The sequence below is a fragment of the Theropithecus gelada genome, chromosome 4 (assembly GCF_003255815.1).
Source record: "Theropithecus gelada isolate Dixy chromosome 4, Tgel_1.0, whole genome shotgun sequence".
NCBI lineage: Eukaryota > Metazoa > Chordata > Mammalia > Primates > Cercopithecidae > Theropithecus > Theropithecus gelada.
In genome coordinates this window covers 141,233,069-141,249,457 of record NC_037671.1, presented here as the reverse complement: position 1 = coordinate 141,249,457, position 16,389 = coordinate 141,233,069, and the positions used below count along the sequence as shown (strand labels likewise).

The following is a 16,389-nucleotide window of genomic DNA, read 5'->3' as shown; positions in this document are numbered from 1 at the left end:
TCACCAGGTGCAGATACCCAATCTTGAACTTTCTGGCCATCCAGAATTGTGAGCCAAATAAATCCTTTTCTTCATAAATTACCCAGCCTCAGATATTCCTTTATGGCAATACAAAATGGACCAAAACGAAGGCTAAACTTCATTTTATTCCTGATCATAGTATGGGCCTCTTGGTTTTGTGAAGAGTTAAATTTAGTGTGCCTGGAGGCTAGAATCTAGATGGTTTAATGTGCTAGTCAACTCAGTTTTCTCACACTTCATATAAAAGACAATGCTTGAAATCCAGAAGTAGCCACAGTCTCCAGCACAGAAATTCCAAGTTACTCCAATTTCCTGTGTATAAACTCGCTCATGTGCACAGCACCAGCCTACCTTCAAGTCTTGGTGTTACAGGCAGGTTCTCTCTCAATATTAGGTGATTTTAAATACGTAACCTTGTGCTCACCAGTAAGAAGCCTTGAACATTTTATATTTGAAATTTTAAGGTCAGTTTATTAAGTTCAATGATGAAAGCTATCAGAAGAATATTCTCCTGAAAATAATTTTTTCTTAGAAAAAAAGAAAGGAAAACAAAACCCTCTGAGCATAGCCACAGATGCTGTGGCAGTCAAGCCTCTCTGCAGATGGGGACAGTTCATTAGTCAGCTGAGTCACTCTCTGGGTCAGCAGGATTATAGTCTGGATCATCTTCATCATCCTCCAGCTCCAAGTCATCCATTTCTTGGAACAAAGACTCATCTACCTCCACGTTGTTTCCAGCTGGAAAAAAAAAAATCACCTTTAGTCTTATACTCAGAAATAAAAGATACAACTCATTGGCACTACCAAACCGAAATCTCTAAATATGCATGTGAGGTAGGAGTGATGAAATCCCAAACTATAATTACTACATATCATACCAAAAGTGATTTGTATTGGTCAGTAGAGACTCTGAAATTTTAAGAGCAACTTCATGTTTCCAGTTCACAATCTAAAAATCCAGTTATTAAAAAAAGCTTACTAGAATTTATAATGTAGCATGTTATAAGTTGAAGACAAGGATGATATGTTCTCATGGTTATAGAAAATTATCACTGACCATGGGACCTGTATGAGGAGTTATGTCTTCCAGTAGTGGCAGATAAGCATTGTTAAAGCTCAGCCATACTTGTTAATTAATTGATTTGATTTGATCTTCATTCTCACCCAGTTCCCCTTTTAACCAATGGTATGCTTTCAGTTACAATGTCTAAAGCCTATAGGAAACAATACCCAGGCTCTGCATTAAACATCTTCACTCTTCAGTGTGTCTGAAGTAGGTAATACAATTAAGTCCTGGCCAAAGAATAACCGGCTCTGTCTAGGAGACATAGCAAAGGCATCATGGAGTAAATGAAGTCTGAAATATCTTCATGATAAATTTGAATGCACCAAGAAGAAAAGGAGCCAGGAGAAAGCAATTTTAGGTAGAAGTATATGCAAAGGGAGAGAGAAAATATAAGATCTTGAATAATTCTAACTGGAAGATGAAATTCCTGAGAAAAAACACCTGAAAGTAACATAGATGAAGGCCAGACTGAGAAAGACTGTGTAGGTCATTCTCTCCCTATAAGCAGTGGAAACCATCAAAGGATTTTAAGGAGAGAAATTTTATGATTAAATGTGGGTTTTAGAAATACCATCTCACAGGGAGTGACTATAGAATAGATAATGGCACTAGAAGGAGGAAGAGATTTAGGGAAATAATTTAAGAAGCTACCACAAAAATCCAGGTGAAAATGACAAAACATTTAAATCAGAAAAGGAAAAGGTATCAAAAACTTTAAAATGTTGCCTGTCAGTAAAGGCCTAGCTTAGATTAGAAAGCATTTAGCAGTAAGCTGTATCAATACTGCCTCTTAACCTTCTTCAGCAGGTAATTCAGAACAAGGCTGAAAGGCCAGAAGCTAAAGGATTCCCAACTGGCAAGACAGACACAACAAAAGGTTAACGAAGTACAGAACTCTAGAGTGCTATCAGAGGTGTGACTGAGTATGGAGCCCAGTTTAAGAAAACACATGTAGGCCATAAGCTCCCAAGGGGAGAGAACTGGCCCATACTGTACTCTGCTGTATCCTCAGTGGCCAGGACAGTGCAATAAATATTTCTGAATGAATGGATGATGGATAGATGGAAGAGAAGAGGATAGGTGGTAGGATAAAAGCACAAGGGACTAGATGCTCCAAATACATTAAGAGTCATATGAAAGGCTGGTGAGAGGGAATGCTAGACGTTAAACATCAGGTTTTTACAAGCTCCATGACAGACCATGGAATAGTTTTCACATATCTGTGATACTAGAAATTTGAAGAAAACAGGTCACCTGAGTCACAATAACCTGGTTTACTAGTTGTGAGGATAGTGTGATCATCATTGTTTATCTATTTCTATCTTTGATATTGCTTAAGTTATCAAAAAATTTAAAATATATGTTGCTATAGAATTACAACATTCATTTCAAATGTATAAATTGGTCAACCACTAGAATTTATTCTCCAAAATGTATTTTTTAACAGCCTTGGGAGGAAAAATGTACAATAAATAAAGTTCAGTTTGATTTTCATGGTTCAAAATTAAAGAGACTACATTATATATATGTGGAATTATTATTATTATTATTTTTTTAATAGAGTCAGGGTTTCACTATGTTGCCCAGTCTGGTCTCAAACTCCTGGGCTCAAGCAATCCTCCTGCCTTGGCTCTCCAAAATGCTGGGATTACAGGTTTGAGCTACTGTGCTCATCCTACATGTGGAATTCTAATATTATCTTACCATCCTCCAAGAACTGGATATCAGATGTGTCAAGATTATGATCCGTTTCAAATAGTTGTTTCCCTTAAAAAAAAAAGTATGTTTAATTCAAATGGCATAGTTTTTCTCCATTTTCACTACGACACTTAGAAAGCAAGTTTGAAAACCTCTTTTTTCTGTGAATTTCAATAAATTTCTGAATGTATTCAGTAGCTGAGTGGCATATGAAACGTATCTGCATTAAAATGGAACAAGTGAAAACTCAGTCTGCCTTAGGGTACTAGAAAAACAAATGGGTTTGACTCTACTACTTCTAAGACATGATCCTGAATGTCCTTCTATCATAGGATCTAGCAATTATAACACTTATATCAAAGATAAGCCATAAAAATCAATTACAAATTATGAGTAGAGAAATATCATCTGGTAGATGTTTTCTCTTTTTGTCCTAGATGCCTATGTATATTATTTTCTTACAGAAATCTGACCAAATGATCCTCTTGCTATGTAAAAAATGATACAGGAGGGTTTAGGAAGAACAGGAATGTCAGGGGAATCATACCACTTAATTTATTTTTTCCTGCTTGTTCTTCTTCTTTCATCCTTTTCTTTTTAATTTCCAAGAGTTCTGCATCAAACTTGGCCTTCCAATTTAAGAAATTCTCAATTGTAACTGGAGTACCATGGAATAATTGCTTAGAAAATAAAAAAAAAAAAGTCACCAGATTAATGAAACAGCAGTTTAACAAATAAATCCTAATAGTATCTTCTAAATAAACAAACATAACCCCTTATAAGAAAAACAGAAAAATTAATGTTTGAATTTTTGAAATATTTAAACTGATTTCTGCCTGCACTGGCTACTCTCACTGGTTTTGGCAACATACTTTGGAGTAGTCCTTTTTTTTTTACTTATTACAAAAAACAAAGATAATATGCAATGTATTCACTGTATTTACCACCATAGCTATTCATTGTTAAGAAGAAAAGTTGTTGCCGTCTGATACGGTTTGGCTGTGTCCCCACCCAAATCTCAACTTGAATTTATCTCCCAGAATTTCCATGTGTTGTACGAGGGACCCAGGGGGAGGTAACTGAATCATGGGGGCCTGTCTTTCCTGTGCTATTCTCATGATAGTGAATAAATCTCATGAGATCTGATGGGTTTGTCAGGGGTTTCTGCTTTTGCTTCTTCCTCATTTTTCTCTTGCCACCGCCATGTAAGAAGTGCCTTTCACCTCCCACCATGATTCTGAGGCCTCCCCAGCCATGTGGAACTGTAAGTCCAATTAAACTTCTTTTTATTCCCAGTTTTGGGTATGTCTTTATTAGCAGCATGAAAACGAACTATTACACTGTCAATAATGACATGTTTTGAATACACATCAATTTCTAATACTAAATCATTGCTTTGTCACTTTATTTCAAAATATGAGGGTTTCTTTACATTTAGTAACTATTTAATTCACTGTAGTATAGGGGATTTATAATTCTAAACTCTATACCAAGCTTGTCCAACCCATAGCCAGAGAGCCACATGCAGCCCAGGACAGCTTTGAATGTGGCACAACACAAATTCGTAAACTGTCTTAAAACATGTTTTTTTCTGCAATTTTTTTTTTAGCTCATCAGCTATTGTTAGTGTATTTTATGAATGGCCCAAGACAATGCTTCTTCCAATGTGGCTCAGGGAAGCCAAAATATTGGACACCACTGGCTCTATATCATAGGTGAAATCTTTATACTTCTTGGTCTTATCTGCATGAGTTTTACTAACTTTTACTGATTATCATTCATTACTCACGCTATGCCACCAACCAAATGAAGGACTTTTACAATTTTACTCTTAGTAAAACTTTACTAAAATTTACTTTTATTTATTTTTGTGATTTCCAAAAAAAAAAAAAAAAAGCTGCTATTGATCAAAAAAACCCTCAAAACCCAACCAAGCAACCAAAAACCGATTTAAGAAATAATAAAAGAAAACAAGGCTTTTAAATATACCTTTTCAGCTTCTTCTGCTTCTTTTTCTTTTTGTTTCTTTTCTTCTTCTCTTCTAGTTTTTATCTGATCTACTATTTCATTCAATTTTTCTTGCACAGCTGTCACTAGAGTAAAAATCATCACCATACCAAGATTTTCTTCAGCCTATGTAACGCAAAAACGTGATGAGGAATAAACTCTCAGAAAAATAAAAGTCTATACATTTATAATGATTACTAATTTGGTTATACCCTATGTTCATACAGTTCAATAAAAGATCATTTAAGTGAGCATATATATAAATAATAATATCTTATTTAAAAAGTCATGTAAATGTGCCATATCCAACCTGAAACAGATACTGTATTTCAGCAAATTCTGTTTAATAATCACATAGGTAAAATTCAGAAAACTGTTTCCTCTAGTAACTAGCAACATCCTTTCTCCAGCATGTTTTCAGTATTTTAGATCTTTCTATTTTAAAAGCCGTGACAATGAACTGCATTTTGAGGCCAGAGTGATTTCTAAAATAATAGAATAATAAAGAATGTAAGAAATACTGTAGTTTATCTATATCAACCTTTTTTTTCTTTAGATTTGAAATGATTTAAAACCAAATATAAAAGCATCTCAAACTCATGAAAAGGATATAACTCAAAAGGCTAATTTGAAGGCAGAAAAAAGTAACAAGATAGGGTTCCAATGAAGAAGACAAAAATAATTTCAAAATATACTAGCCAAAATCTCAGTGCTAGAAGCAGAGATTACTAAACATTTCTTTGACAGGGCTGGCCTCAGCAGTATCTGAATAGGTATTGCATCTCCTGGGCCCTCTAGGTACTAGGCTTCAAGCTAGCTCCTACAATGCAATTCATTGGGGCTTCTCTGTGGTGTTTCTATGCTAACCATCCTATATCTATGACTAAACAAACTTCTCCTGAGTGACAAACCCATATTAAAACTGACTATTTTGGGGCAGTGACTTGATGTCCCACCGTCATCTCAACACAAAACCATCATCTTCTCCTCAAAACTTATTCCTGGATGATCAATCTCCGCAAATCACACAACCACCCACCCAGCCTAAACATCCCCATCCCATCATAAGCTCCATCACTGCTACTGATCTATTCTTAAAAGTCATTTAAGTCTGTCCATCAACACTGTTATAAGCCTAGCCTGGAGTACCAACATTTTCAGCTTGGAATACAAGAAACTCCTAACTGGTCTTCTTAAAAGCTATGATCTTAAAACCTAACATCAACCTCCCCTGACCACTCAATACATACATACGTAAACACACACACACACACACACACACACACACACACACACACACAGAGAGAGAGAGAGAGACAGAGAGAGTGAGTCACAGAGAGAACTAATCAATTTATAAACTGAAGCACCACTAAAACTGATCTAGTCAGTCTCTTGCTTAAAACCCCTTCATAGCTTTGCAAACCAATCAGGACCAAATCCATATTTTGTGAACAGTTTAGAAGACCCTTCAAAGAAGACAGTAGCCTCTTTAGTTACGCCACTTATCACCACTAACTTCAAATCCTAAGTTCAATAAATTTTGTGTGACTAGAAGTTCTAGGAGAAATAATCAATCACTTGCTCTCTCTCACCTCAATATCCTTTAACAAGTTTGTTCGCCTACCCTGAAATTCTTCTACTCTATTTCCTGGCCAACTCTTCCTACAGCTCTCAGCTACTCCTGGAAGCTTCTCTAGAACTTTGTGTATGTCAACCCATATAATCTTATATTTCATAAGATTCCATCATAGCATTTTTCATACAGAATGGTTTCCAATTTGCTAATCCACACTGTTCACTAGAGAAAAAAAAAATTCAATGAGACTAGGGATGGTGTCTTTCTTGTTCACTCAACCTAATGACACATTTCAATAACAAAACTTTCATATCCAATAAAAGTAGGATATCTTTTAGAAAAGTTAAGTATTCCAATAGAAAAGCAAAAAAATAATCATTCACATGGAAACTGGACAACTCAGAAGTCATACTAGTTCCACATCACTAGTATTTTTAAAATGCAAATTATAATTACATTCCATTTTCACCTTGTCATCATTTTATGTCCAAATGAAAATATCTGGTATTAGCAGATGTGGGAAAACAGATACCACAATGACTACAGTGAGATCATAAATTGGCACAACCATTTTGAAGGCCAAGTTAGCAGTATGTATGAAATTATTAAGTATGCATTCCCTTTAATCCAGCAATCCTACTTCCAGGAAACACTGAACTAGTATACTCATCAGCAATTCTTTCTTTTCATTTATTCAACAAACATTTGAGTGTCTATTATGTGCCAGGCACTAGGAGTACAAAAGAGAACCTGCTCTAAGGACTTCCAAGTAGTGATACATAAGAATGCTGAGGAGGGAGGCGGAGCAAGATGGCCGAATAGGAGCAGCTCCAGTCTTCAACTCCCAGCGCCAGCGACACAGAAGACCGGTGATTTCGGCATTTTCAACTGAGGTACTGGGTTCATCTCACTGGGGAGTGCCGGACGATCGGTACTGGTCAGCTGCTGCAGCCCGACCAGCGAGAGCTGAAGCAGGGCGAGGCATTGCCTCACCTGAGAAGCGCAAGGGGGAAGGGAATCCCTTTTCCTAGCCAGGGGAACTGAGACACACAACACCTGGAGAATCGGGTAACTCCCACCCCAATACTGCGCTTTGAGCAAACAGGCACACCAGGAGATCATATCCCACACCTGGCCGGGAGGGTCCCACACCCACGGAGCCTCCCTCATTGCTATTACAGCAGTCTGTGATCTACCGGCAAGGCAGCAGCGAGGCTGGGGGAGGGGCGCCCGCCATTGCTGAGGCTTAAGTAGGTAAACAAAGCTGCTGGGAAGCTCGAACTGGGTGGAGCTCACAGCAGCTCAAGGAAACCTGCCTGTCTCTGTAGACTCCACCTCTGGGGGCAGGGCACAGAAAACAATAACAAAGCAGCAGACACCTCTGCAGACGCAAACGACTCTGTCTGACAGCTTTGAAGAGAGCAGTGGATCTCCCAACACGGAGGTTGAGATCTGAGAAGGGACAGACTCCCTGCTCAAGCGGGTCCCTGACCCCTGAGTAGCCTAACTGGGAGACATCCCCCACTAGGGGCAGTCTGACACCCCACACCTCACAGGGTGGAGTACACCCCTGAGAGGAAGCTTCCAAAGCAAGAATCAGACAGGTACACTTGCTGTTCAGAAATATTCTATCTTCTGCAGCCTCTGCTGCTGTTACCCAGGCAAACAGGGTCTGGAGTGGACCTCAAGCAATCTCCAACAGACCTACAGCTGAGGGTCCTGACTGTTAGAAGGAAAACTATCAAACAGGAAGGACACCTACACCAAAACCCCATCAGTACATCACCATCATCAAAGACCAGAGGCAGATAAAACCACAAAGATGGGGAAAAAGCAGGGCAGAAAAGCTGGAAATTCAAAAAACAAGAGCGCATCTCCCCCGGCAAAGGAGCGCAGCTCATCGCCAGCAACGGATCAAAGCTGGACGGAGAATGACTTTGACGAGATGAGAGAAGAAGGCTTCAGTCCATCAAATTTCTCAGAGCTAAAGGAGGAATTACGTACCCAGCGCAAAGAAACTAAAAATCTTGAAAAAAAAGTGGAAGAATTGACGGCTAGACTAATTAATGCAGAGAAGGTCCTAAACGAAATGAAAGAGATGAAAACCATGACACGAGAAATACGTGACAAATGCACAAGCTTCAGTAACCGACTCGATCAACTGGAAGAAAGAGTATCAGCAATTGAGGATCAAATGAATGAAATGAAGCGAGAAGAGAAACCAAAAGAAAAAAGAAGAAAAAGAAATGAACAAAGCCTGCAAGAAGTATGGGATTATGTAAAAAGACCAAATCTACGTCTGATTGGGGTGCCTGAAAGTGAGGGGGAAAATGGAACCAAGTTGGAAAACACTCTTCAGGATATCATCCAGGAGAACTTCCCCAACCTAGTAGGGCAGGCCAACATTCAAATCCAGGAAATACAGAGAACGCCACAAAGATACTCCTCGAGAAGAGCAACTCCAAGACACATAATTGCCAGATTCACCAAAGTTGAAATGAAGGAAAAAATCTTAAGGGCAGCCAGAGAGAAAGGTCGGGTTACCCACAAAGGGAAGCCCATCAGACTCACAGCAGATCTCTCGGCAGAAACTCTCCAAGCCAGAAGAGAGTGGGGGCCAATATTCAACATTCTTAAAGAAAAGAATTTTCAACCCAGAATTTCATATCCAGCCAAACTAAGTTTCATAAGTGAAGGAGAAATAAAATCCTTTACAGATAAGCAAATGCTTAGAGATTTTGTCACCACTAGGCCTGCCTTACAAGAGACCCTGAAGGAAGCACTCAACATGGAAAGGAACAACCGGTACCAGCCATCTCAAAAACATGCCAAAATGTAAAGACCATCGAGGCTAGGAAGAAACTGCATCAACTAATGAGCAAAATAACCAGTTAATATCATAATGGCAGGATCAAGTTCACACATAACAATCTTAACCTTAAATGTAAATGGACTAAATGCTCCAATTAAGAGACACAGACTGGCAAACTGGATAAAGAGTCAAGACCCATCAGTCTGCTGTATTCAGGAGACCCATCTCACACGCAGAGACATACATAGGCTCAAAATAAAGGGATGGAGGAAGATTTACCAAGCAAATGGAGAACAAAAAAAAGCGGGGGTTGCAATACTAGTCTCTGATAAAACAGACTTTAAACCATCAAAGATCAAAAGAGACAAAGAAGGCCATTACATAATGGTAAAGGGATCAATTCAACAGGAAGAGCTAACTATCCTAAATATATATGCACCCAATACAGGAGCACCCAGATTCATAAAGCAAGTCCTTAGAGACTTACAAAGAGACTTAGACTCCCATACAATAATAATGGGAGACTTCAACACTCCATTGTCAACATTAGACAGATCAACGAGACAGAAAGTTAACAAGGATATCCAGGAATTGAACTCATCTCTGCAGCAAGCAGACCTAATAGACATCTATAGAACTCTCCACCCCAAATCAACAGAATATACATTCTTCTCAGCACCACATCGTACTTATTCCAAAATTGACCACGTAATTGGAAGTAAAGCACTCCTCAGCAAATGTACAAGAACAGAAATTATAACAAACTGTCTCTCAGACCACAGTGCAATCAAACTAGAACTCAGGACTAAGAAACTCAATCAAAACCGCTCAACTACATGGAAACTGAACAACCTGCTCCTGAATGACTACTGGGTACATAACGAAATGAAGGCAGAAATAAAGATGTTTTTTGAAACCAATGAGAACAAAGATACAACATACCAGAATCTCTGGGACACATTTAAAGCAGTGTGTAGAGGGAAATTTATAGCACTAAATGCCCACAAGAGAAAGCAGGAAAGATCTAAAATTGACACTCTAACATCGCAATTAAAAGAACTAGAGAAGCAAGAGCAAACACATTCGAAAGCTAGCAGAAGGCTAGAAATAACTAAGATCAGAGCAGAACTGAAGGAGATAGAGACACAAAAAACCCTCCAAAAAATCAATGAATCCAGGAGTTGGTTTTTTGAAAAGATCAACAAAATTGACAGACCACTAGCAAGACTAATAAAGAAGAAAAGAGAGAAGAATCAAATCGACGCAATTAAAAATGAAAAAGGGGATATCACCACCAACCCCACAGAAATACAAACTACCATCAGAGAATACTATAAACACCTCTACGCAAATAAACTGGAAAATCTAGAAGAAATGGATAATTTCCTGGACACTTACACTCTTCCAAGACTAAACCAGGAAGAAGTTGAATCCCTGAATAGACCAATAGCAGGCTCTGAAATCGAGGCAACAATTAATAGCCTACCAACCAAAAAAAGTCCAGGACCAGATGGATTCACAGCTGAATTCTACCAGAGGTACAAGGAGGAGTTGGTACCATTCCTTCTGAAACTATTCCAATCAATAGAAAAAGAGGGAATCCTCCCTAACTCATTTTATGAGGCCAACATCATCCTGATACCAAAGCCTGGCAGAGATACAACAAAAAAAGAGAATTTTAGACCAATATCCCTGATGAACATCGATGCAAAAATCCTCAATAAAATACTGGCAAACCGGATTCAGCAACACATCAAAAAGCTTATCCACCATGATCAAGTGGGCTTCATCCCTGGGATGCAAGGCTGGTTCAACATTCGCAAATCAATAAACATAATCCAGCATATAAACAGAACCAAAGACAAGAACCACATGATTATTTCAATAGATGCAGAAAAGGCTTTTGACAAAATTCAACAGCCCTTCATGCTAAAAACGCTCAATAAATTCGGTATTGATGGAACGTACCTCAAAATAATAAGAGCTATTTATGACAAACCCACAGCCAATATCATACTGAATGGGCAAAAACTGGAAAAATTCCCTTTGAAAACTGGCACAAGACAGGGATGCCCTCTCTCACCACTCCTATTCAACATAGTGTTGGAAGTTCTGGCTAGGGCAATCAGGCAAGAGAAAGAAATCAAGGGTATTCAGTTAGGAAAAGAAGAAGTCAAATTGTCCCTGTTTGCAGATGACATGATTGTATATTTAGAAAACCCCATTGTCTCAGCCCAAAATCTCCTTAAGCTGATAAGCAACTTCAGCAAAGTCTCAGGATACAAAATTAATGTGCAAAAATCACAAGCATTCTTATACACTAGTAACAGACAAACAGAGAGCCAAATCATGAATGAACTTCCATTCACAATTGCTTCAAAGAGAATCAAATACCTAGGAATCCAACTTACAAGGGATGTAAAGGACCTCTTCAAGGAGAACTACAAACCACTGCTCAGTGAAATCAAAGAGGACACAAACAAATGGAAGAACATACCATGCTCATGGATAGGAAGAATCAATATCGTGAAAATGGCCATACTGCCCAAGGTAATTTATAGATTCAATGCCATCCCCATCAAGCTACCAATGAGTATCTTCACAGAATTGGAAAAAACTGCTTTAAAGTTCATATGGAACCAAAAAAGAGCCCGCATCTCCAAGACAATCCTAAGTCAAAAGAACAAAGCTGGAGGCATCACGCTACCTGACTTCAAACTATACTACAAGGCTACAGTAACCAAAACAGCATGGTACTGGTACCAAAACAGAGATATAGACCAATGGAACAGAACAGAGTCCTCAGAAATAATACCACACATCTACAGCCATCTGATCTTTGACAAACCTGAGAGAAAGAAGAAATGGGGAAAGGATTCCCTATTTAATAAATGGTGCTGGGAAAATTGGCTAGCCATAAGTAGAAAGCTGAAACTGGATCCTTTCCTTACTCCTTATACGAAAATTAATTCAAGATGGATTAGAGACTTAAATGTTAGACCTAATACCATAAAAATCCTAGAGGAAAACCTAGGTAGTACCATTCAGGACATAGGCATGGGCAAAGACTTCATGTCTAAAACACCAAAAGCAACGGCAGCAAAAGCCAAAATTGACAAATGGGATCTCATTAAACTAAAGAGCTTCTGCACAGCAAAAGAAACTACCATCAGAGTGAACAGGCAACCTACAGAATGGGAGAAAATTTTTGCAATCTACTCATCTGACAAAGGGCTAATATCCAGAACCTACAAAGAACTCCAACAAATTTACAAGAAAAAAACAAACAACCCCATCAAAAAGTGGGCAAAGGATATGAATAGACATTTCTCAAAAGAAGACATTCATACAGCCAACAAACACATGAAAAAATGCTCATCATCACTGGCCATCAGAGAAATGCAAATCAAAACCACAATGAGATACCATCTCACACCAGTTAGAATGGCGATCATTCAAAAGTCAGGAAACAACAGGTGCTGGAGAGGATGTGGAGAAATAGGAACACTTTTACACTGTTGGTGGGATTGTAAACTAGTTCAACCATTATGGAAAACAGTATGGCGATTCCTCAAGGATCTAGAACTAGATGTACCATATGACCCAGCCATCCCATTACTGGGTATATACCCAAAGGATTATAAATTATGCTGCTATAAAGACACATGCACACGTATGTTTATTGCAGCACTATTCACAATAGCAAAGACTTGGAATCAACCCAAATGTCCATCAGTGACAGATTGGATTAAGAAAATGTGGCATATATACACCATGGAATACTATGCAGCCATAAAAAAGGATGAGCTTGTGTCCTTTGTAGGGACATGGATGCAGCTGGAATCCATCATTCTTAGCAAACTATCACAAGAACAGAAAACCAAACACCGCATGTTCTCACTCATAGGTGGGAACTGAACAATGAGATCACTTGGACTCGGGAAGGGGAACATCACACACCGGGGCCTATCATGGGGAGGGGGGCGGGGGGAGGGATTGCATTGGGAGTTATACCTGATGTAAATGACGAGTTGATGGGTGCAGCACACCAACAAGGCACAAGTATACATATGTAACAAACCTGCACGTTATGCACATGTACCCTACAACTTACAGTATAATAATAAATAAATTAAAAAAAAAAAAAAAAAAAAAAAGAATGCTGAAAGAATTATATACTAATTCTTAATTATATGTTAATTATGTATCAGGCAAAAATGAGAGACAACTGTAAATTGTTTTAGAAAAAGAGTAATTACATATACATACAATGAGATTCTATACAATAACCAAACATAATGACTCATATATGTTTAACTGAAAAGATGCTCACATATATTATGTGAAAAAGAGGATGTTATAAAACATTACGCATAAAATGATCTAACTTGGATGGGAGAGGGGGACTATGTATATAAGCATAAGGAAAAAGAGTCTCACACTAGAGCACACCAAAATGTTTATAGACAATTAATTATACATGGTGGGTACAATTAATAATCTTTATTTTCTTCTTCTTGATTTTTTGTATCTTCTGAGTTTCTGTAATATGAATTTACTATTTTGATACCAGAAAATTATAACAATTATTTTCTGGAAAACAAAGGACAAATATTCCCTGAACACACCTGAGGCTCAGGAAGGTGTCAAAGAAATCAAAACAGCCTTTTTGAAGAGAGACAGTTTGAGTACAAACAAAATATTAAAAACATGGAAAAATTCACTTAGACTATATAATTTACATTAAGGTGTGACTGACTGAATATAGCATAACCATCCCAGGTTCTCTGCAATGTTTTAGAAGATGTTTGAAGAGCTGGGCAAGGTGATTTATGCCTGTAATCCCCGCACTTTGGTAGGCTGAGGCAAAAGGATCACTTGAGCCCAGAAGTTCAAGGCTGCATGAGCCATGATCATGTCACTGCCCTGCAGCCTGGGTGACAGAGCAAGACTCTGTCTCCAAAAAAATAAAAATATATAAAAAAAAGATGTTAAAATTAGCATAACTTTATGCTAGGTCACAAGGTGAATAGGGTCCAAGATCAGCAAAAATTCCTATCTGATACATCTTCTTTCACTCCTCATTGTACAACAGCTCCAGATATTTTTATAACATCAATATTTTGGTGACCACTGGTCTTTAGAATACGTAAGTCATGTCTAAGGTGGAGATATGTTTTCTGTCAATTCTTCTTAAACAAATAAAGGTAGAACTTCTGACTTTAACATAGTGGTATAAGAATTTTATCCCCCTCCCTACTCTCTACTCTGAAGAGCCCCATGAAAACTCTACCCAGGCATGAGTATATTTTAAATACCTGCCAAGCCCAGATTATGGGTAGCCTATCCCACAATAAAATTAATCCAGTAAAACGTTTTTTAATATCCATTTTTATTTCCACACAAGCCTCCCCTCATAAAGGGGTCATAAGCCATTACTATTGTTTGTAAGCTTCGGGAGGAGGAGAGATGGGAGAAAAAAATCAATCGCTAGTACTTCTCTCAGACTATAGGCAACTAGCGTGTAACAAGTCAGAGAGGGAAGAAGTTTTAATTTTTTAAAAAAGTTGAAAATTGTAGCTACATATGGGACTAGGCATTCTAAAAACCAAATCAAAACATTGTTTACAACTTAAAGTACCCATTGGACTTTTTATCACTCATGACATGAGCGAAAAAGCCATGGGGCTGACTGAGTTTCAAGCAGGGGCACTGGGACAAACTCTATTACTCAAATCTTAAAGGGACAGTAGGAAACAAAAATAAAGATGCTCTGTGATTATGTATCATGAATTCTGCTTGGCCAATGTACTATTTACACAATAGCATTTTCTAACTCTTGAAATGAATATGTAATATTTAAGGCCAACAAATGCTGCTACAAAACATAAAATTATTATTTCCTTACCTGTAATGCTAGTAATTTTAAAATGTCTGAGACATCATTATCTTCTAGGTTTTCCTGGGAGAATATTTCATAAAGGGGAGCTTCATCTGGGTATTTTTCACTGTATGTAAACTTGAGGGTAGTCTGGACAGCTAAGACATAAGATAAGAGTTTGATGTGAATACCTTCAAAATATACAGGTAGATATCTTTGTTGAATCAGTAAAAAGTAGCACAACAGATTTTCCTATGAAGAAAAAGGTAAGAGACCAGATGGATAATCACTAATGTAAACAACACATACCACAAAGAGATAAGTGAAACAAATCATGGGATTACCAAAAATCACACTTACACATGAAGCACATTTACCACTTACTGGTATTTTACCAGACTGCATGTCTGAGAAAGAGGATGAATAAACACCACTCATTAAAAACTTTCCTAAGATAAACAAAAGGCACTGAATACAACACATTTTTAAAAACTACTACCGTATGCTGATTTTCAGCCTCTACCAGAGCCAGTTCCTACCTGCAGAAGATCTGGCTGTAGCCCTGGAATCTATATTTAAATCCACACAATGTCAGCAGGGCTAATTAGTGGCTGGATGGCACCGTTTTGACCTCGACAGTATAAAAGGTTGTATGGGAAACTTTTAATCTAATTCATCTAGATATTCTCACTCACTCTTTAAGACTGTGTCAATTTACGGATCTCACACTTGTACGGAAGTAAAACTCCTATGGGCATGTCAGTGCAAGGTGCCTCTCTGCAGCACAGGCCACTGAGTTCTCAATTCCACCAGGCAGTCTGCGACTAAGCAGTAGTACGAAACATTTTCTGTTAAGACTTTTTATTACAATGATCTTTTTCCCAGAGTGCCATCTTTTGTGTAACTCACATTTTATATGATTAAAACCTACTGATTTTGATGAAGCAATACAAATTTATACTGTTCTTCATGGACGGGGAAAAAAAGCACCTTAAAATTTGCAGGTTTGATATTTTATTTTTCATGTTATGATATTAACAAGGAATTTTATGAACCAAAAATTGCAAAAGATTATGTGTTAGACGTCAGTAAGAAACAGTATCTTCCGGCATTTTCCTTTCTTCTTTTATTAGCACATTTTTAGTTTTATTGCTGCAACAAGATTTTTTTTTTCATTTTATTTCTTCCCCAGCTTTCTTGAGGTATACTCAACAAATAAAAATTGCATATATTTAAGCTGTACAATGTGATGTTTTGATATACATATATATTGTGAAATGATTATCAGAACCAAGCTAATTAACATCACCTCACATGATTATGATTTG

General features: G+C 37.7%; 1 protein-coding gene across 2 annotated transcripts in view; it reads right to left on the bottom strand.

The window, feature by feature from the left end:
- Window positions 1-464: 464 nt before the first annotated feature.
- Window positions 465-16,389, bottom strand: part of RWDD1 (RWD domain containing 1) — a 29,488-nt gene continuing 13,563 nt past the window's right edge. For both annotated transcript variants that reach the window (XM_025384469.1, XM_025384470.1), the window contains 5 exons: window positions 15,089-15,219; window positions 4,775-4,918; window positions 3,333-3,465; window positions 2,792-2,854; window positions 465-759 (listed from right to left, as the gene is read on the bottom strand). In XM_025384469.1, the coding sequence (XP_025240254.1) occupies window positions 638-759; window positions 2,792-2,854; window positions 3,333-3,465; window positions 4,775-4,918; window positions 15,089-15,219 (593 nt within the window). In that variant the 3' untranslated portion in view covers window positions 465-637. The remainder of the gene's footprint in view (window positions 760-2,791; window positions 2,855-3,332; window positions 3,466-4,774; window positions 4,919-15,088; window positions 15,220-16,389) is intronic.